The 24,148-nt window shown below is 41.5% G+C and overlaps 1 protein-coding gene across 1 annotated transcript in view; it reads right to left on the bottom strand.

Annotated features, from left to right (window-relative positions):
• Positions 1 to 24,148, bottom strand: part of LOC126209879 (thyroid adenoma-associated protein homolog) — a 239,739-nt gene that overhangs the window by 92,018 nt on the left and 123,573 nt on the right. The window contains exons 16-19 of the mRNA XM_049939003.1: positions 23,940 to 24,076; positions 11,658 to 11,829; positions 5,609 to 5,891; positions 3,922 to 4,158 (exon numbers count right to left, since the gene is read on the bottom strand). Coding sequence (XP_049794960.1) covers positions 3,922 to 4,158; positions 5,609 to 5,891; positions 11,658 to 11,829; positions 23,940 to 24,076 — 829 coding nt within the window. The remainder of the gene's footprint in view (positions 1 to 3,921; positions 4,159 to 5,608; positions 5,892 to 11,657; positions 11,830 to 23,939; positions 24,077 to 24,148) is intronic.

Genomic DNA, 24,148 nt, shown 5'->3' on the forward strand with positions numbered 1-24,148 from the left:
ATAAAACTATGACATTAATTCTCATTATTATTCAGTATTTCTGCCTTTTACACTGGTTTGACAGAATGAAGGAAAAGGCAGGAGACAAAAGATACAAGAAAATATATCTACATGTGGTGAAGAGGAAAATAAACCTGTCTGAGCTCTAAACTGGGAGAGGCATGGCAAAAGGGAGCAGCCACAACTAAGGAGGGGGAAACACTGAGTGGACCGGAAGGAGTGACATGTCGCAAATGGATCACAATCGTCATTCAGGAATTCCTGTGCCTGGTGTTCATGGTTTCCACTACGTTCTGGCTATTACGGGAGCCTGCTCACATATACATGCTTTACACAAGTATCAGCCATTCCTATGCCAGTTGTTTATAATTAAAGTGCAGCTACTCACTGAGATCCATCGTGGGCTGTAAATATTGCACGGCAGCGAAAGAAGGAAGTGCAATAGATAAATCGTCACACAATTGTTTGATGTTTTCTGTTTATACTTCTCAGAAAGCACTAACTTCATGTATGGAACCCAATATTCATTCTTTCGGAACATGTATTTCAGAGGATCATCTCAGAAAGCTGGTTGTCCTTGTCACAAACAGTTGTAGTTGTGTGTAGCAACATATTTAAAATGGCTCTCTTCTGGACTGGGCAGTGAAATGCCTGCACGCCGAGCGCATATGTATGCTCACGGTATACGGTGTGGCCGAGCTGCCCATTTTGTTAGACCGAAACATCTAAAATCGGCACTTTGCCTCTCTCTCTCTCTGTCGCGATAGTGAACCAAGTTTTCGGATGCACATTTTGCATGGGATCGCCGAACAGCCCCAGATCTTCAACACCAATGTCCAGACTGTAACTGTGTCGTCAACATATCGACGAAGTGAAGAACGGCAAAACGAATCAAATAGAAGGTTAGTGAGTTAGTGTTTTTTTTAACGTCCCATCAACAACGAGGTCATTAGAAACGGAGTGCAAGCTCGGGGTTAGGGAAGGATGGGGAAGGAAATCGGCCGTGCCCTTTGAAAGGAACCATCCCGGCATTTGCGTGAAACGATTTAGGGAAATCACGGAAAACCTAAATCAGGATGGCTGGAGACGGGATTGAACTGTCGTCGTCCCGAATGCGAGTCCAGTGTGCTAACCACTGCGCCACCTCGCTCGGTTCAAATAGAAGGGCTTTCTCAAAATGATGCATTAAGAAGTTGGCCACCGCTGGGGACATTGGAGAACTCACATCATTGTTGGTCATTTGATTGTTTTGTAGAGCTTTATCCACTTCCTTCCCTGTTTTGCTTTTCAGGAAATTGTTTTTTCCACTGGACTTGCCAGTTTCTGTAACTGTTTCTGTATATTAATGGATACGCACTGACAGAAATGGAGAGTGTTACATCATGACCACTTTAACCGAGTGCCACCAGACTGCTGTTGCAGTACTTTTGTGTCCGTGAGGCATGTCGATTAAAACACCTCAAGTCGAATCTTAGACCAGCACACAGTTTTAATCTGCCAGGAAGTTTCATATAAGTGCACACTTCTCTGCTGAGTGAAAATTCATTCTGGAATCAATACACCAGGGTGCTGATAAACCATGTCTTTGCAGTATGCTTTCTTCCAAGAGTACTAGTCTGGTAAGTTACAGAGGAGAACTTCTGTGAGTTTTGGAAGGTAAGAGATGAGTTACTGGCAGAAGTAATGCTGTGAGGATGGACCACGAGTTGTGCTCACGTACCTCAGTCAGTAGAGCACTTCCCCATAACAGGCAAGGATCCTGGGTTCAAGTCCCGTTCTAGCAAATAGTTTTAATTTACTAGCAGGTTTGATATCTGTGCTCATTCTGCTGAAGAGTGAAAAATCATTGTCGAGTGATTCGATAAACCCTCTGCCGGGGACTTAAGTGTGAACTGCAGAGAAGTCGTGTAGATGTAGGTGAGACAGCTTTGTTTCAAGTATGGCAATAAATTCCTAAGGGCGATGTTCAGCAGGTGTGTAGAGGTCACACATCACACTGAAGCTGATGCCGGGCATCAGTTCAGAATGAAATCATCTAATACCTGCTGTATGATGAACACCTCCACAAAGTTTCATAAATGTATGAGACTGGCACTTCATGGCGTGTCCTTCAAAATTTCTGCCAGTGTGACATCCTATATACTGCAAATGAGATTGCTCTTTATTTAACTGCTCCCTCTAAGTTGTGCAAAAAACAAGGGTGTTCTGTGAATGCAGAAGTGTACAGTGAGCCTGCTACTAACACCCGATTGAATCCAGTGACTGATCACTGACTCCAGACAATTTGCCTCAGGTCTGACTTAGTGAAAAAATAACTTTCTTCCTGATAAATAGCTTGCAGCAGCTTTAAAAACAATAATAATTATATTATTTCATTAAATGGTTTGACCGCATGTTCACAGACTAAAAATATCATACGGCAGAAGAAAGAATAAATAATAAAAAGCAAGGAGGGAATCCAATCTAGGGTTTAGGCAGGTTAATATTTAGAACAAATTAAAAATGTCAACTGGTAATGTTAATAATACTATTTATGAAATGGGACTTTTTTTATAAATAACACTGGCTGGCTGCTGTTTTCTCTTTTTTGAGGGAATTAACTTGTACTTTCACACAGCCCGAATCCCACCAGCATTAAGATTAGGGAACAGTGTCCAGTCGACAACAATGTCGGATTGGGGAAAATGTGGGCGAAGAAATGATTATTTTCTTTTTGGAAGAATCTCGTGGGCACCTGTCTTAAGTGACTGCGTAGAAACGAAAGTTTGAAACAGGGGAGAAACTCGTATAAAATGCCAGAAACAAAATGTTTTAGTGCAGTGAGATGGTGATTTAAGAAAGGTTAACACGAAGAAGCAAATACACAGATTAACAATCATATTTTGTGTAGGCAGCGATGGACAGCTTGCAGGTATTGAAGAAACTTCACTGTATGATTACAGAACTGTAATTCTTGTATAGTAGGAACAGTCAGTATTCAAGGATATGACATGAATGATCATTTGAAGCAAACAGGCTTCTCATGGATATATGCCCTACTCTGAGTGGTTTCCAAGATAGAATACATTTAATGTATATTGTTTTTTTTTTCCCCACAATATTGAAATATATACTGTTATTTATTTTTCACAATATTGAATACACTGTGAGGTTACACATATACACATGTACAACATACAGTAAACATTACGTGTTTTAGAAAGTATCAAAATAAAAATATGTTTTTTTAACACTACATCTCTATGCAATATCATAGAATGGTATTCTTCAACAGCAGCAGAAGCACAACCAATACAGAGGCTGTAAATATACACCGTTTCTGCATATTCTTCATTAGTACAGATGTGTGACACATACAAACAAAGAGTTAACCGATGCTTGTTGCTGATACCCTCCCAATCCCTCACACTACTTCACTCACAACACACCGCACACAGTTGCAAGTTCAGTGGACTAGCTTAATGGCAGAAAGACATCCCGAGCAAAGAGGCTGAAAGCAACAAGACGGGTCAGGCTAGAATAAAACATCAAAGAGGGTGGTTAAGACACATATGTGCATGCCACAAGCCCAAAAGCAAATTTACAATAAATGTGTTCTATTGCGGAAACCATTCTGAATAGGGCATTTGTGCATTTGATGTTCCTTAATTCAAATGAATATTCCTGTCATATCCAGGAATATTGACCATTTCTCCTGGGGCACCCAGTATATATTCTAAAGATGACCTTATGGTAGACTGAAACCCTTTTCTAATAAAGAATATGTACAACTGTCTAATCGTACAGTGAAGTTTGTTGCAAATGTTAATGTGAAGACAAGCTGCATTATGCAACACTAGATTTATTTAGTAACTACTGCGCCACGACCAGAGATCCCTCAGCAGGGTTGAAAGCACAACAGACGGGGACCGGAGAACTTACAGCCCAGTCACCGCTGTGGAAGGCACCGAGGGCTGCCTCGAAGCCCGACGTGACGTGCGGCGTGACCAGCTCCCCGAGCTGCGAGTTGCGGAACAGCGCCCGCAGGATGTTGAGGGCGTGCGTCCGCGCCTCCGGGACAGAGCCGTCATCCAGTGCAAGTCCCAGCAGGATATCCATTGAGTCCTGGAAGCTGCGGGCACCGCAGCCGCGTGCCTGCGCCTCCGTGCTGACCAGTGCCTGTACATAGTGGGGGAGGCGTGTCGAGACGGTACGGAGTTTGGCAGAATTAAATTTTGGGAAACTTCCCACATGCATTGAAAACTGAAAATTTCTGTGCGCCAATTGTCTATAAATAACTGAGTGTGTGTTGAGGTAATTGTATCGTCCAATTTAATAATAACTGAAATGAACAAAAATGTGCAAGTAGAATGAAATTTTCACTCTGCAGCGGAGTGTGTGCTGATATGAAACTTCCTGGCAGATTAAAACACTGTGCCTGACTGAGACACGAACTCGGGACTTTTGCGGGCAAGTGCTCTACTAACTGAGCTACCCAAGAATGACTCACGCCCCGTCCTCACAGCCGTAATTCCACCAGTACCTCGTCTCCTACATTCCGAGTTCGAGTCTCGGTCTGGCACACAGTTTTAATCTGCCAGGAAATTTCAGTGTGCATGTAGTCCACACTCAGACAATATCTTTTATATCTTCTGATAGGCTTGTGAATGAAAACATGGTCCAGGTAGGCTGTATTATTTTTTTATTATCTATGTGACTGGCCAATTTTGACGTTTGGTCATTTTCAAGCATCCATCTTAAGCTTCCAGCTTCATTTTACATTATAATGTATTACTGGTACATGTCAAGAGGAATACATCTTACATCTGTGTGTAGTTGGCGAAAAAACAATATACCATGGTACACAGTTAAATCTGCTGACCTGAAGCTGGAAGCTTAAGATATCTGCTTGGCTAATCACAATAGATATTTAAAAAATAACACACCCTACTCGGACCATGTTTTCATTCACAAAACACACTGAGGCTGTGGACCACTACATAAACAAAATTTTACAATTCTGATAGTTGTTTTGTGTTTTTTATTTTGTTTGGATGACAAGCAGTGGGCAGAATCAGTCAGCAAAAATCCCGACATCACAGCAGGTGCCACACAGAATTACTGATTTCCCTCGGAGTGCTGAGGGGAATCTTAGAAAACTCCATTCCCATATGTTTGTATACATAGTTAGTACGAGTCTAGTTCTCGTTTCTGGAAGAACATCAGATGAGAAATTGTTAAGCATTAATGCAGGCAACCGAGAAACTAATTCTTTGAAAACTGAGAAAACAACAGAAGGTAAAAACACAATCACTTAATTATTTCTGAATCTGAATGACGCACACAATTCACAAGGAAAGTGTGACATCCTGATGTAAATGCAGTAGATATGCAATGATATACTATCTCCAGTCCTGTATGAAGTGACCAAAATGGTTAACTGGCACCACAAAAAAAATGGGATGTCTTCAGTGATATTGTGAACTATATAGAATTCCACATTCAAAACAAAAAGGAACACAAGCGAAATATGACGGTTAAATTTTTAATGAAGATTCATGCGTGTCCCCGTAGAGGCAGCCGGTATTAAGAAATGCTAGAGGTCTACAGCCGAAGCCTTCCTGCCTACCTGCACCATGAAGGGCAGCCCAGCACTGCGGCGCGTGGCGTCACCTGCCCCATCGCGGACGTCGGTGAGCAGCTGCCGCAGCCACTGTGGCGGCAACCGGTGCAGCCCGTCCCCGCCCTCGCTGCGGGGCTCGCCGCTCCACAGCCGCCGGCACAGACTGCTGAAGCCGACGTACGCCTGCTCGAACGCGCCGCGGTGCTTCGTCTCGGAGAGCAGCTTCGTCAGGTGGGCGCCGATCGCCAGCAGCTGTGCTTCCTTCACGAGCCCGCCCTCGGCCGATTCCCTGAGTGTAGCCCGAACAAATTCTCACGATGACAGAGAAGACGTGCACAAAATATGGGGATAAATGATTTGGAGTATCAAAAAATCTCAAACCATTTTTACACACATCACAAATGCTCAGACCGTGCACCCTCTGCGGCACTACCGGAGACACACCACTGCCCACCCGTAGCTTGCGAGTCAAATAAGCTGTTGGCTATGATCTGATGCAACTGCACTGTTCAATACTTCGACTGTGTTGTTACTGTGGGGTAACACCGGTATGCAGCATCAGAGAGATGTGATGAAAGTTTATTTATTATTGTTCAATGAAACAGTGATTTAGGTAATAATAAGTAAATATATTTTATCATTGTTTAACTAAACTAGATGAAACTGTGCTTTTGCTAATCCATGTTTACTTTAGTAACACAAAGGAGTTATTCTTTACGTGTGTAAAAAGCGCGCCGCACGTCCACTTGCGTTACAAAAAACAGTGCGCCCAGTCAAGGGTTAAGGATCATAAAGTTTCATACAACCTACCTGAGGGTGTAGGATAATCTAACACTGGTAGACCTCTTTTGCTAAATTATAAACAATACTATATAAGGGATTTAATTAAATATAGTTAAAAGTGCATCCATTTCAAATTAAGTTACCACAAAAATCATATCTATATGACATTATCAAGAGGTAAGAAGCAAGAAGTAGGTATTAGGGAGCTCATTTTTATGGTTCCATACCTCAGTCAGTAAAATCAGAACCCTTATAGGTTCAGTTTGTTCTCCATCAGCTTGTCAGTCTGTCAGACTGTTAAGAACTAGAATGGGGAAATGTATCTAGTTAAAATTTATACCACATACTAAAGTTTATGATCCCCAGCTGGTGTAAAAAATTTAAGCTTTGACATCAATGTGAGCAATAAGGCCATTTATGTCACATATTTTATTATTCAAAAACTCACTCATCAAAACCCATAGGGTAGTTTCCGTTGATCTAGAATCATGAAATTTGCAAAGAAGCAATATGTTTTGCTGAAGAAGTACATGAAAAAATCTGAAAGTTGACAATTTGTTATTATATCACATGAAAAAATGTTTATTTGAGACATTATCTGACTGACTGTATGTCTGTCCATCTGTCTGTTAAGAGTGCCATGACACGCAAGCACGATTCTTATGCAATTGCAGCACCATGGGTAGGTGGTGGCCCTGTAGGGCATTTGACCGTGAGCCATTGACAGAAATCACTATTGATGGATCTCTTTGATAATAAAATATTGTCAACCAATGTAAATAAAAATCCTGAAGAGGTTTTGGTCTTTTATAAAATCAATAGGCAGTTTGAACTGTTCTATTCATTCAATAAGTGACCATACCATACCAAAATGGAAGATAACAGAGAGAAGGCCAAAGTACTGAATTTGGTCTTCTGAAATTGTTTCACCATGGAAGATTATAAAACTGTCCTCCTTCCAATCACTGTACCTAAGTTGAGAAGGCAGATAACGAGATAATCAATTGTAGAATAGAAAAGCAATTACAATCATTTTGTAGTGGTAAGTCATCAGGACCACATCTGATAACTATAAGATTCTACAAAGATTTTGCAAAATCACTTGCTTCCCTTCTAATAGCAGTTTATCGTAGATCGCTGATGCAACGAAGGGTACCTAGCGACCAGAACAAAGTGCAGGTCATTCTCATTTTCAGGGTGGTTCCTAAGACAGATGGACATAATTATTCGCCTATATCTTTGATGTTAATCTGTTGTAGAATTATGAAACATCTTTTATGCTCAAGAACTATGAAGTTTAGGCGAACAAAATTCTCCTCTATGAAAATCCACACAGATTCTGCAGAGAGAGATATTCCATGAAACTCAGCTCGCCCAGTTCCTCCACAAGTTTCACAGTGCTGTAGACAATGGCGCTCAGATTCAAGTCATGTCCTTGACTCCAGGAAAGTTTCTGATGGCATCCCACACTGTTATTTAATGAAACAAATATGAGCTTAACGTGTCTTTGACCATATTAGCAACTGGAATCAAGGCTTCCTCACAGATAGAACACAACACATCACTCTTAACGGAACAAAACTGAGAGATGTCATGGTAATTTCGGGAATACCCCAAGGAAGTGTGATAGGACCATTACTGTTTACAATGCATATAAAAGATCTAATAGAAAGTGTTGTAAGCTCTTTAAGACTGTTTGGAGATGATGCAGTTGTCTGTAAAAAAAATAGCACTAACAGAAGACAGTACTGATATGCGGAATGACCTACTGGTGATTGATGACTGGTGCAGGCTCTGGAAGTTGACCCTGACTGTAAATAAATGTAACATATTGCGTGTACATAGGAAAGGAAATCCACTACTTACAACTACACTATTGATGAGAAATTGCTGGAAATATTATCTACCATAAAATAACTTGGACTAACTATACAGGGCAACCGTAAGTGGAATGACCACACAAAACAAATAGCCATAAAAAGCAGATATCAGACTGAGATTCATAGGAAGAACCTTATGGATATGTATCTCATCCAGAAAGGAAGTGGCTTACAAGGTACATGTTTGACTGATACTTGAGTACTGTTCACCAATACGGGACCCTTGTCGGGTAGGACTGACAAAAGACATAGAGAAGATCCAACGAAGAGTGGTGTATTTCACTATGCGTTCATTTAACCTGCATGAGAGCATTACAGAGTCCAGTGGTAGACATTACGAGAGAGGCATTGTGCATCACGGAGAGGTTTACTATTGAAACTGCAAATAAATAGACAACATATTACTTTCTCCCACATACAACTCACAAAATGACCACCACAAGGTAATATGAAATTAGAGATAATATAGATGCTTACTGGCAAATATTCTTCCTACACACCATTTACGAATGGAACAGGGAAGGTGGGATCAGTTAGTGGTACCGAAAGTACCAACCACCACACAATGTTAGGTGGCTTGCACAGTACAATGTAGTTGTAGACAGCCTGAAGCAGCACTCCAGTCATGGACAATTTAGGTAATGTTTTGCAAATGGAGACTATTAGAGTAATGAGAATATCACACCTACTTTAACAGACCTTAGTTTTTCAAATTTGGTTGCCTCACCACCAGATCAAGAAATTAAAATTACATCAAAAGAAATACAAGTTCTAGAAAATTAAATGCCACCACTCATCACGTGCTTTCGACTTTAAAACTATCTCTGGCTAGTGCCATCTCTCTCGATTATAGGTAATCGATAGTCACTTCGTTGGTACAGAGTTGAGCGCCTTATCTTGTCTAGTTTTAATCCTTCTTCTTTTTTATTAAAATTATTTTCGTGCTTGTAGATCTCTATAGCTTCTCTATGCATGCGGGTATAATGACGTGAGGTCCTAGCTATCATGTTTGTCTCACTAAATTTTATTTCGTTATCACCGTCTTTGAAAACGTGTTCCACTACAGCCGATTTGTCGATTTGTCCCAATCTACAGTTCCTTTTGTGTTCCGTTAGGCGGGTATTAACATTCCTTTTAGTTGTTCCAATATAAACCATGCCACAGCTACACGGAATTTTATGCACACCTGGGGTAGCTAAGGGGTGTCATACGTCTTTCACCGATCTTAAACTTTCACTAATTTTCTTGGTAGGTCGAAAGATTGTCTCCACTTGAAACTTGGCCAAAGCTTTCCCAATACGGTCATAGGAGTCATAAAAAACTTTTGTGGATAGGGCTAATAACATCTGTGAGCCAATTTCTTTGCTAGATGAACTAAGCCATTTGCAAACGGCTTTCAAGAGAAATGGGTACACTGACAACGAAATAGATCGAGCACTCCACCCTAGAAGAAAAGTGTCCGAAAATACACGACAACAACAACCGTTGGCTGGAAAAGTTTGGGAAAGCTATTTGAATACCACAACATGCTCACTATATACTGAATGCTTATTATTTTTTTAGTAGCTCCTATCACAGATCAGTTGGTTAGTTTTTGAGAGAAGAATTAGCCAGTTTGGTGACAATTTGTGCAGTTGTCATTGTGGCCATCTCATTGATAGAATTATCTTTTATATTTACTACACAGAACCTTCATGCTTTATCCTAATGAAGTCCATTCTATCAGCATGAACAGAAACTGATGCACTCATAATTTTGAAGATTCCTAGTCATAAAATTTTCAACCAAGCCAATTAATTCTGAAAGAAATATTTTGATTTCACACATTTAATGATGGAAAGAGAGAGAGAGAGAGAGAGAGAGAGAGAGAGAGAGAGAGAGAGAGAGAGAGAGAGATACAAGGATGGTAATATTATTATGAAAAACTCAGCACATTTTTCTCTCTCACCACTGTAACGGGAGTTCTTAGGTGATATGAAATTATGATTCACTATTGAATCAGTCCGACATTGGTTATTTGATTAAGCTAAAAGATTTTTTGTAATTCCTTCTTGTTCAAAAAATAGCATATAAACTAAGTTACAACTGGCTGGTATGGCTCTTGCCGATGTCTGAGAATAACGAGAAGAGAGAATGCAAAGAAATGGAAATGATAGAAGCATACCAATAAAGTGGACGATTAATGCTCCACTACACGGACTCCAATCACCAAATCCTGTCACAACAACAAAATAATAAAGTCAAAAGAATTTCCATTTGACACTGCCATTTCCACTCATAAAAATGTCTTTCTATGAAGCCCTTGCAATGGCGTACCCACCTAGGTAAAAAGCACTCTGTTAACTTGATGTGTCAGACTGGGATAAAACCACAAGCTTTTGATGGTGGATGCTACTGTTGAAAGCTGGAGACTTTATTCAAACCCAAAAATCCCGAGGTATTTCCTCCGAGTACCTCTTTCCTTCCACATCTAAACATTCACATGTCGGCCCAGTAGGGTGCTCAGTAATTCCCCATTATTTTATTTGCAACAGAAGTGTGTTTACAGTGTTCATATATTACCATTCGATAAGTATCTCTTGCTAGATTACATCCACCTCAAACTAGGCAATTTAAATGATGACAAATAAAAATATGTAACAAAAGTTGATTCCCACCATTTGAAGATGCTATATACCAAACTGTGATGGTAGCTGTACTTTTATTATCGAGCAGATTTTTCATGTGACACAAATAAACTGTCTGTGAATATGCTGTTTTCTCTAAGGGTCAGGGCATATTATTTCCACCATCTTCCAGGGATGATGACTGGAGGACCAAGAAACAGTTTCACATCACAAGTCATGGGACGTTCCTTTTGTTTCCGCACACAAGCTCACATGATCAGTCAAACTGTGTAAAACATGTTCATGATTATTGTTCTTTCATTTTTCAAACAATTCATTTGGATATCCTCAACAACTATGTTTACCAGACAATTATATCTTGTGCTAGGTGCAAATGCTTCACCTAGAGACAGCAAATAAATGAAATACTTGTTGGACTGCCACAATTTTTTCTCAGAAGAAGTGTAAAAAAGTGAAGGTTAACATTTTATTACAAGAAACCAAAAGAAAAAAAACTCAATGATCAATAACTTTTATTTCTTCTTAATTTTGTCTAAGACAGTGCACACACAGATTGTGTGGCCTCGTGCACAGGATGCAAGCGGAGCTTGCAATTTGCGGCGTTGTTCCCACAGTTGATCAGGGTCCTTTGGCTTGGAGCTGAGTGGTGGGTCTCAACTGAAAGCTTCGTCGGTTCTGTGACACTCTTGGCTGTAGATTTCTAGACTTTGGTTCTCTGGTGAGGATTTGTAGGACTCACCTCGATAGGTCACGCAAACCACTCACCCTGAGGCCACGGGCGCTCTCTCGGCGATGTCCCCGAGCAGCAACGAGACCTCCTTAACGGTGCGCCACGAGCAGAGCAGCAACATCTGGGCCGAGCAGTTGACGTTCCGGAAAGTCACAGGGGAATGCTGTTCGGCACTCTGCTGCTGCAGCCGCCGCAGCAGGTCTTCGGCTGCAGATAAGGGGGCGTCACAATAATATAAGTACCTCTCACAGTGATAACGAAGGTGTAAGGTCTTCTCTTACATCTGACTGGGCATCCCTCATATGTTACACTAAATGCATTATGACAGCAAACATGTATCAAGATTTCTTCAATTTAACACAGAGTTTAACAGTTAGTAATACTAGAAACAATAATACATCAACAAAAATAATGAATTTTTGAAAATATAATGTAATTAGATAGATAAAAAAGTCTAATCACCAAACGGTGCCAGGAAAACACACGACAAAAGGTATTACTCCACAAGTTTTCGGAGCTAGTGGCTCCTTCTTCTGGCAGAAGGGTTGAAGAGGAAGTAAAAGGGGCGAAGGAAGAGGACTGGTGAAGTTTAGGAAATGGGTAAATTTCAGAAAAGTCACCCAGAACCCTGGGTCAGGGGAGTCTTACTGGATGAGATGAGAAGGACAGACTGATTGTCAAGGATTGCACTGGGTAAAATTTGTACACGTGAGAGCTTAAAGGTGGAAGACAGGGTAATATGCAAGAAACATATTACTGCCAAAACATTGTGCACAAGTTAGTGAGAGTGAAAAGCTAAATGCATTGTGTGTGAAAGAGGTGGGAGGGGGACGACAAAAAATAGATCAGAAAAGGAAAGATGTAGAAACCTAAAATGGAGAGAAGAAAGGATTAGTTATAGAGAAGAAATGCTGAGACCAAAGGAATTAACATAAATTAAGGCCCGAGAACATGTTGTAACACGAGTTCCCAACTGGGGAGTTCTGAGAAACTAATGTCTGGGGGAAGAATCCAGAAGGCACGCACATCTACATCTACATCTACATCCATACTCTGCAAGCCACCTGACGGTGTGTGGCGGAGGGTACCTTGTGTACCTCTGTCGGTTCTCCCTTCTATTCCAGTCTCGTATTGTTTGTGGAAAAAAGGATTGTCGGTATGCCTCTGTGTGGGCTCTAATCTCTCTGATTTTATCCTCATGGTCTCTTCACGAGATATACGTAGGAGGGAGCAATATACTGCTTGACTCCTCAGAGAAGGTATGTTCTCGAAACTTCAACAAAAGCCCGTACCGAGCTACTGAGCATCTCTCCTGCAGAGTCTTCCACTGGAGTTTATCTATCATGTCCGTAACGCTTTCGCGATTACCAAATGATGCTGTAACGAAGCGCGCTGCTCTCCGTTGGATCTTCTCTACCTCTTCTATCAACCCTATCTGGTACGGATCCCACACCGCTGAGCAGTATTCAAGCAGTGGGCGAACAAGCATACTGTAACCTACTTCCTTTGTTTTCGGATTGCATTTCCTTAGGATTCTTCCAATGAATCTCAGTCTGGCATCTGCTTTACCGACGATCAACTTTATATGATCATTCCATTTTAAATCACTCCTAATGCCTACTCCCAGATAATTTATGGAATTAACTGCTTCCAGTTGCTGACCTGCTATTTTGTAGTTAAATGATAAGGGAACTATCTTTCTATGTATTCGCAGCACATTACACTTGTCTACATTGAGATTCAATTGCCATTCCCTGCACCATGCGTCAATTCGCTGCAGATCCTCCTGCATTTCAGTACAATTCTCCATTGTTACAACCTCTTGATATACCACAGCATCATCCACAAAAAGCCTCAGTAAACTTCCAATGTCATCCACAAGGTCATTTATGTGTATTGTGAATAGCAACGGTCCTACAACACTCCCCTGCGGCACACCTGAAATCACTCTTACTTCGGAAGACTTCTCTCCATTGAGAATGACGTGCTGCGGTCTGTTATCTAGGAACTCTTCAATCCAATCACACGATTGGTCTGATAGTCCAGATGCTCTTACTTTGTTCATTAAATGACTGTGGGGAACTGTCATGACACAGGCACTGAGGTCTTCATTGTTTGGTTTTAGAGCATGCTCTGCAACAGGATATTGTCTGTTGGCAGAATACACCTTCTGCCTATGCCTATTAAACCTAACTGATAACTTGGTGGTGATCATGCCAATGTCAATGGCCAAACAGAGTTTAAAAACAGCTGGTATATGATGTGTCATTTCACAGGTGGCTCTTCCTTTGATAGTATATGTTTTGCCAGTTACAGGGTTGATACAGGTAGTACGGTGCATAGGGCAAGTCACACAGGAGATGGTCACAGAGCCAGGAGCCATAGGGTATGACAAGGATATTGTGGAGATTTGGAGAGCGACAAAGAGCTATTCTAGGTATGTTGGGCAAAACGTCAGGCAGAATGGACATCATTTGAGGACAGGATTTTAGGAAGTGATAGCCTCGTCAAAGTAAATGATCAATACATTCAAGGCCAGGATAATACTGAGTGACAAGTGGTGTACTCCTAAGTTGTTTTCTAGAGGATCAGCATTATCAGGACTGGATGCGGTGTATTGCTGTGATCTGAACAAATATGTTTGCCTCAAATGCCAAAGCTGTATGGGAGGGAATGTTTGACATGAAAAGGACGGCAACTGTCAAAATGCGAGTATTGCTGTTTTATGGTAGGTGGGAACTGGCACTACAACATGTCCTCGGTTCTCGCCACCCACTTGGTCTTAATTTAATTTCTTCGGTCTTGGCATTTCTTCACAGTAACTATTCCTTCCTTCACTCCCTTTTAGTCTTCTACATCTTTTATTTTATGATGTGTCTATTTTTCACCACTTCCTCCTATCTCTGTCACATAATATGCACCTAGCTTTTCACTCCTATTAACTCATGCATGATGCTTTGGTGGTACAGTGAAACCTCTATATAACGTTTTTCCAAGGGACCACAAATTCTGAACACTGTATAGAGGAAAACACTATAAAGAGGAGGGCTTCCAAATAATAATTATAGGGCATTACTGAAGATAGGGATACCACTAATCAGCTTTGACAAATGGTGCCACATACGGCATTTTACATTTTCACAATACCGTAATATGATATTCATTGCAAATGATCAATGTATCAAATGATTAGTATTTTGTAATTAAATCATGGGGCCCGGTAGGTGGACGTGTAAAAGTAAATGGATCAGTTTGTACTGTAAAAAGTTATAACAGATTCATAAGATATGACGTCATTGTCCAAAGCTGACAGGTGGTATCCCGTTCTTCAGTTGATCCAATTATAGAATATGAGCCAAATTTTATTTATGATATACTGCACATATTACATAAAAACACAGTAAGTGGTACAGATTAAAAAAGAATTAGTTACAAAAAAATTACTTTAATAATTAAATTATGAAATGGAACTTAAATTTGAACAAAACTCTAGGAATCTAAGCAATCTGAAAATCACAGACCCATGATTTTTTAAAATATTCAAGCAAGCATATTTTTTTTCTGTTTCTCCTTGACTGTATGGCAATCATTTATTGCTCATTCTGTCCTCAAGTCTATAGGCCATCATATATCTCCTGAATGTCTCAAAGGCTTCAGCTGCCTTAGTATATGAGGGCACAGGGTCATCTTTCTTGTCACTGTCACTTTCACTACCACTATTATTCTCCAAGCTTCTCTCTGCAGTCACCTCCTCAATACTTTGTACTCCTGTGGTAGCCACGTTGTCATCCACAGCCACAAAGTCCTCAAAAGTGCAGAATCACTACCTATTAATTCCTGAAACTCTTGCAAACCACTTGCAACATCTTCCACAGGAGCTGCCATCTCATTCTCACAGAATCCGCTTTTGTGAAACAGTTTTTAATAGTTTCAGCACTGACTTCCCTCCCTGAGTACATAATTAAATTCATTGCCTGTAAAATATTCAGCTTCAGTTGTGAGCTCTGCTGGCTTCCTGGTTTTCTTTGGTCCCTCAAATTCAAGGCCTTTTTTACAAGGGCTGTCCGATATTTAACCTTAAGGGCGTGTAGTATTCCCAAGTCCAAAGGTTGCAGGTGGCTGGTGCAGTTGGGTGGCAGGAAAATTACTTTCACATTTCTCAGAAAGGATATGTCTGGTGGATGTGCCTCACATCTATCCACAAACAGCAGCACTTTCCTTGCAGCACTCCCCATTTTGGCGTCAAATTCTCTGAGAAAACGTAAAAATATATCACTCATCATCCATGCCTTGGCATTGTTTGTATATTTGCACGGACACGTGGAAATATTTTTGAAGCACCTCGGATTTTTTGGCTTCCCGATAACCAAAGGTTTCAGTTTTTCACTGCCATCGGCGTTTGTACACAACAAAACAGTAAGATGTTTCTTGCTCTTCTTACTGCCATGGCAATTTTCCCCACGAAAAGTAAATGTCTTATCCAGCATTAAATTGAGAAACATGCCAGTTTCGTCAGTGTTACGAATGTCACGCAGTTTGTAGCCATGTATCAGATTAGGGAGAGTCTGCATCCACTGAGTTACAGTTGGTTTGTCCACACTTTTACTTTCTCCACATTCCGCTTTGTATACAACACCATGATGCTGTCAAAATTTATCAATCCATGCACTGGACACTTTAAAATTTTCCATTCCTAACTGCAGTGATATTTGAAGCACCTTCTCCTTCAGAATAGTTCAGTTTATAGGAATGTTTGCAGCGCATGCTTGCTGAAACCAAGTTAATAAAACTTCCTCCATTTCGTCGTAAGTCGATGGTTTCACAAGCATACGTTTCGAATTTCCACAATTCTCAAACCCTTCCATTATCGACGATCTGTTTTTCATAGTAGTGTTGAATGTTGAGGGGGCCAGTTCAAATTGCTTCGCTAGCTCCACGTGACTCACACCAGGAGATGCCTCCACTTTTTTAATAGCAGAAAACTTCTCTTCCTGAGAAATGTTCTTCCACTTTTCACTCACGTTCACTGATGAAAGCTTAAAAAAAAAAAAAAAAAGTTATATCGAAGACACACTCTCACTAGACACACAAACTGTTTGCTGCTCCGCTCACACAACATTCTATGAATATAAAGCATCGACTGAAATGGCACCAAAAAGATTGCAAGCAGAATGTGCGTCACATGTCATGTGACCGGGTTCTGCCACTGACATATGAAACACGCTGAGCACAAGCTTCCTGAGCCGCTGCAAATTGTGAATTCACAGAACAAAAATCTATGTGTCTACATCCAGTCACTTAAATGTTATAAAGAGGTAAATAATTGACCAGGGTTCCAAAAATATGAGCGTTATATGGAGAAAATTGTAATATAGAGGAAACTTAGTAAAGAGGAAAATTTAACATTGTTTATAAGGGTTTTTAGTCGGGACAAAAAAAAAAAAAAAAAAAAAAAAAAAAAAACTGACTTAATATAGAGGAAAACATTATATGGAGGAACATTATAAAGAGGTTTCACTGTAATCTTTTTCTTGCGTATTACCCTATCTCCCATCTTTAAGCTCTCATCTGGTGCAGTGCCCAACAATCAGTCCCTCCTTCTCATCTCAACTGTTAAGTCTCCCCTGACCTGGGGTTTGGGGTGACTTTCCTGGATTCTACCCCTTTTCCTAGATAACACTAGTTCTTTTCCTTCGTCCCACTGCCTGAAGGAGGAGCCACTGTCTCCAAAAGCTTGCAAACATTGATACCTTTTATGTGTGTCACTTCTTGCCACAGCTTGATGAGTAGAAACAATAACAGCAATACAAGAAAAAAGTAACTGTTTATATATCTCTGTGGTGGATAGAATATAGGAGATGAGTTTCAGGCAGGTAGACTGAGACTCTCAGCTGTGGCAGCAATGAATTTGACAGGAAAGATGGCAGCATTTTCAGCAGCTGCCTATGTAGCTCTCCTCAAAAGTACATTAATACATAAGTACATAAATACATAAAAGTACATATTCTATTTTCTCAGGCTTGTCTGACATTTGGCATTACCCCCAAAGGCCTCACACTTAAAGTTCCCACCTCTGGCTGCAACCCTTCCTTCCATCAGTCCCTATACCAGTTCCAAACTGAACAATCCATTGCCCTCATCCACCTAATCCTTCACCTACACATCAACTCAGCCAATGAACACACCCGTCAACTCCTATCCTTAATAAAAGTCCTTAATCTTTCCTCTCCCACATCCACACCGGCTGTTCAGAGCATCCTCCTACAGGCCAACCGTAAATTGGAACAGCATGCCACCCTCCACCTCAAAAAACTATCCAATCTCCTGGTTTCCCACCTCCGGAAAGGCAACTCACTCACCCTTCACAACCTTTCCAGCAAACCTCAACCTCCTCTCATTGCACACCAACCCAGTCTCTCCCATCTACTCAATCTCCCAATTCCAGCTCCACTCCCTCCAAAACCTCAAAATTCCAATCAACACTATCTGGAACCACAACACCCTAATTCAGTAGTTAACCTTTCCTCCAAACCTCTCTCCCAATCCGAAACCTCTGTCCTATCCAAAGGCCTCACCTTCAGCCCCACTCCCAGATTCAACCAAACAGCCCTCGTCAAAGATTTACTGTCCTACACTCGTACTCTCTGCTGGAAATATCACTTTGCCACGAAGAAAAATGATCCTAATCCTACCCCTAATGATCCAACTCCCCAAGACACTATCCAAATTGAACCCTGCCTGGAACAGTTCCGTCCTCCGTCACAGCGGGACCCACCTCCTCTTCCTCAAAATCACCCTCTCCAAACCTTCCAGGAATTTCTGACTTCCAGCCTTGCATCTCAATCCTTCTTAAAAAACCTTGATCCTACTCCCAACATCACCACTGCTGAAGCCCAGGCTATCCGTGATCTGAAGGCTGACCGATCCATCGTCATTCTTCCGGCGGACAAGGGTTCCACGACCGTGGTGCTTGATCATCGGGAGTATGTGGCTGAGGGGCTGCGTCAGCTTTCAGACAACACCACATACAAAGTTTGCCAAGGTAACCCCTTCCCGATGTCCAGGCGGAGCTTCAAGGAATCCTCAGAACCTTAGGCCCCCTGCAAAACCTTTCACCTGACTCCATCAACCTCCTGACCCCTCCGACACCCCGCACCCCAACCTTCTACCTTCTTCCTAAAATCCACAAACCCAATCATCCCGGCCGCCCCATTGTAGCTGGTTACCAAGCCCCCACAGAACGGATCTCTGCCTACATAGATCAACACCTTCAACCCATTACATGCAGTCTCCCATCCTTCATCAAAGACACCAACCACTTTCTTGAACGCCTGAAATCCTTACCCAATCTGTTACCCCCGGAAACCATCCTTGTAACTATTGATGCCACTTCCTTATACACAAATATTCCGCACGTCCAGGGCCTCGCTGCGATGGAGCACTTCCTTTCACGCCGATCACCTGCCACCCTACCTAAAACCTCTTTCCTCATCACCTTAGCCAGCTTCATCCTGACCCACAACTTCTTCACTTTTGAAGGCCAGACATACCAACAATTAAAGGGAACAGCCATGGGTACCAGGATGGCCCCCTCATACGCCAACCTATTCATGGGCCGCTTAGAGGAAGCCTTCTTGATTACCCAGGCCTGCCAACCCAAAGTTTGGTACAGATTTATTGATGACATCTTCATGATCTGGACTCACAGTGAAGAAGAACTTCAGAATTTCCTCTCCAACCTCAACTCCTTTGGTTCTATCAGATTCACCTGGTCCTACTCCAAATCCCATGCCACTTTCCTTGACGTTGATCTCCACCTGTCCAATGGCCAGCTTCACACGTCCGTCCACATCAAACCCACCAACAAGCAACAGTACCTGCATTATGACAGCTGCCACCCATTCCACATCAAACGGTCCCTTCCCTACAGCCTAGGTCTGCGTGGCAAACGAATCTGCTCCAGTCCGGAATCCCTGAACCAATACACCAACAACCTGACAATAGCTTTCGCTTCTCGCAACTACCCTCCCGACCTGGTACAGAAGCAAATAACCAGAGCCACTTCCTCATCCCCTCGAACCCAGAATCCCCCACAGAAGTACCACAAAAGTGCCCCACTTGTGACAGGATACTTTCCGGGACTGGACCAGACTCTGAATGTGGCTCTCCAGCAGGGATACGACTTCCTCAAATCCTGCCCTGAAATGAGATCCATCCTTCATGAAATCCTCCCCACTCCACCAAGAGTGTCTTTCCGCCGTCCACCTAACCTTCGTAACCTGTTAGTTCATCCCTATGAAATCCCCAAACCACCTTCCCTACCCTCTGGCTCCTATCCTTGTAACCGCCCCCGGTGTAAAACCTGTCCCATGCACCCTCCCACCACCACTTACTCCAGTCCTGTAACCCGGAAGGTGTACACGATCAAAGGCAGAGCCACATGTGAAAGCACCCACGTGATTTACCAACTGACCTGCCTACACTGTGATGCATTCTATGTGGGAATGACCAGCAACAAACTGTCCATTCGCATGAATGGACACAGGCAGACAGTGTTTGTTGGTAATGAGGATCACCCTGTGGCTAAACATGCCTTGGTGCACGGCCAGCACATCTTGGCACAGTGTTACACCGTCCGGGTTATCTGGATACTTCCCACCAACACCAACCTATCCGAACTCCGGAGATGGGAACTTGCTCTTCAATATATCCTCTCTTCCCGTTACCCACCAGGCCTCAATCTCAGCTGATTTCAAGTTGCCGCCACTCATACCTCACCTGTCATTCAACATCATCTTTGCCTCTTCACTTCCGCCTCGACTGACATCTCTGCCCAAACTCTTTGTATTTAAATATGTCTGCTTGTGTCTGTGTATGTGCGGATGGAGATATGTGTTTGTGTGTGCGAGTGTATACCCGTCCTTTTTTCCCCCTAAGGTAAGTCTTTCCGCTCCCGGGATTGGAATGACTCCTTACACTCTCCCTTAAAACCCACATCCTTTCGTCTTTCCCTCTCCTTCCCTCTTTCCTGATGAGGCAACAGTTTGTTGCGAAAGCTTGAATTTTGTGTGTGTGTTTGTGTGTCAATCGACCTGCCAGCGCTTTCGTTCGGTAAGTCACATCATCTTTGTTTTTAGACATAAAAGTACATTAATACATAAGGGTTCTAAAAAATGTACAGCACATGGTAACATATGTTTATTTCAAGTGAAATGAGATAAAAATGCAACTGTGCTTCTGGCTTGTGGCTTCACAATAGTCACAACTGGAGGAGGTATAATATAAGGAAGTATAAAAGTAATGAGGTGTGGAGGTGCGCGCGTGCGCGTACGCGTACTCACGCGCACATGCGCGCGCGCGCACACACACACACACACACACACACACACACAAAATGGGAGTACAGTGAAGCTTCTTCCAGACAGCAGCAATGTTTTTGTTTTATGAGGTGTGTTCGAAAAATTACGGAACTTTGACCACAAAATTTTTCTATGCTTACCTTCCCGGAAGCTGTCTTGGTATGCCTCTTGTTGAATTGTGTGAAACACCATCGCAAAATTTCTTTCATCTCACATATCGTTGCAAATCTTTGTCCTTTCAACAAGAAAAAGTCCACAGGTCTGGAGAGTAAGGAGAATGAGCCAACATAGCGATTCCGTTTCTTGCGCAAAAGTCATGCATTAACAGGGATGAATGTGCAGGTGCGTTTTCATGATGCAAGAACCATGAATTGTCTCGTCACATTTCAGGCTGTTTCCTCCTCACATTTTCTCCCAGGCGTCACAGCACGCACCGATATCCTTCAAAGGCAAAAGAAACTATCAGCATGGCTTTTACATTTGACTGACCTGACAGGCTTTTTTTGGTCATGGAGAACCCTCCGACCCATTATGAAGAGTGATCCTTGGCCTCAACATCATAACTGTAGATCCAATTCTCATCATCAGTTACAGTTCTTCTAAGGATCATCTTGTTCTCGTTTGCATGATCCAAAAGCTCTTCACATATTGCAAGGTGAAGGTCTTTCTGGTCTTGAATCATGAGCCGTGGGACGAACTTGGCCGCAACATGATGCATTCCAAGATGCAGTGTCGGGATTTTATGACTTGATCCAACTGAAATGTTACATTCTTCTGCAATCTCTTGGACAGTCATTTGACTGGCATGCATAATTTAGTTGACATTCCTGACATGAGCATCAAAGGGTGTTCTGAATGCGAGTCATCTTTAACTTCAGTATGGCCATTTTTAAACTGTGTGAAACATTCATAACACCAAATATAGCTTATGTACTCATTACCGTAGGCTTCCTGTATCATTTGGTGTGTGTGTGTGTGTGTGTGTGTGTGTGTGTGTGTGTGTGTGTGTGTGTGTGTGTGTGTGTGTGTCCGCGCGCGCGTGTGTAAAGATATTGTTGAGTTTCACAGAAAATTTAATGCAAACACGTTGCTCCTTACTTTGCCATCTCAAAATTCGCAATCTGTGTCACACAGTGTTCTACACAATACAGCACTGTACAACAACTAACAGACATGCAACAATGGAACTACTGGCAGTTACACATTAAACACAGACATGTGCAGCGATGCCAAACACATTTCGGTCAGACACACCATTGGCATGAAATTAAGGATATTACGGAATTTTTTGTTTAGAATTCATATGGATGGGCACAGCTAGATACTAGATAAGTAAGACCTTGTGTTGTGACTATTATGTATCAGGTGCTTAACCTCTGATGTGAGCTACTAGGTTGCATGTACGCTGAGGATCCAATGAAGTAGACATAGGGTGTGGCTGTCACATAAACTTGTGGACAGAATATAATAACGAGCTAAGAAGGAAAGGTCCCCAGCAGTGGAGTTGACTTTTTGAAATCACCTATATGCTGACGTAGGTTAAGATCCCAAGTTTCACACCCTGTAACCATTCACCCTGCAGGGTCCTCATTTGTGAGTAGCTAATGAAGGAAAAAAGTTCAGAATTTCATGTCATGCAATTTAGCTTTAAGAAGGCCACGTACAACAAACTGCTTGGGCAATATTACGGTGGAGGTACTAGCCTCATGTGTCAGAGCTTGTGGGTTCAAATCTCGTCAATTGTGTTGAAATTTTTATTTTTACATCTTTATCAAAAAGACTGATCATAGTTTTCATTCAATTAATTGGATTAAATGCAACTTTTTTAAAATTTTCTTTGCTGTATCACACCATTTTAATCAACGTATTAACTTTTACAATTGCTTCCTATCATTCTTTTTTCACTTGGGGTCTTTGTGCAAGTGAATTTAATTATTTCTATTTGTCTATAAGAATATTTAAATATTTGAAACTGCCAATTTACTGGTTGAAAAACGAAAGCTGGAATAACGTATTTAAATTGACCGTGCAAAAAGATGTCCATTTTTTTGGATGGTTAACATCATAAACTCATTTAAAACATTAATCCTTATTTCACTGTCGACAAAACAATGCAGATAAAGATTTAAATGAAAGAAGGGATTATAAATAAAACAAAATTTAAGCAAAATGAGGAACGTAAATAATGAATGCAAGAACACGGATAAAAATATAGAATGATAAATCGGAAGAAGTTACATCAAAGTTAACACGTAAAAATAATTAATATCACAAGCACAAAAATTCCAAGGGGAAAAAGAATGATAGGAAGAAGAAATGAAAGCAACTGTAAAAGTTGATATGTTGATTAAAATGATGTGACGAAGATAAAAAATAAAAAAAATACATTTAATTCAGTTACCTGAATAAAAATAATGATCAATATCATTTTAATAAAGATTTAAAAATAAAAAAAAATTCAAGGCATCTAACCAAATTCAAAACCTCAATGTCTTAAATGTGAGGCCAATAGTTTAACCATTATGTTGCACAAGGAGTCTATCGTACGTTTTTTTTTTAAGCTGAAGCGGATCACGAAAAATTCTGAAATATTATTTTCGTTGGTTACTCACAAATGAGGGTCCGCCAGGGTGAATGGCTGCACGGTGTGAAGCTTGGGACAGCAATGTTTGTAACCATATAGATGACTTCATAAACTTGATTCCACCACAGCAGACCTCTCCTTGTGAGGAGACAGGTCATCACTCACCTACAACATGCACCGAGTTGCACGTAGGCACACAGATAGTATATACTGGCCACAAATGAGCAGAGGAGTAGGGGCTCAAGTTGCTCTGTGACGGAAACTAACCAACCCTGAGCTGCAGTGAAGGTGTGACGCCTCGTATGTGGTAGCAGATCATGTTACATATTTATAGCTGCAGCTGCAAAAATGTCTGCAGAGTGCATTTGGTGTACCTGGTGTGAAATCCATGGGTAGGTGTCCCTCAGGTGATGAACTGTTCACCACTTCTTCCACAGCCTTGCAGGCCTCAAAGGCGAGCTCAATCATGTATTGCATAAACTCCCGCCAGTCTGGATCACTGCTCACTTTCCTGCGAAAAGGGCCAAACGAGCAGTTAAATGTCACTTCTGTAACATGAAATTACAAGGCTGAAATAAACCTT

Source organism: Schistocerca nitens, chromosome 10 (genome assembly GCF_023898315.1).
Source record: "Schistocerca nitens isolate TAMUIC-IGC-003100 chromosome 10, iqSchNite1.1, whole genome shotgun sequence".
Classification (NCBI taxonomy): domain Eukaryota; kingdom Metazoa; phylum Arthropoda; class Insecta; order Orthoptera; family Acrididae; genus Schistocerca; species Schistocerca nitens.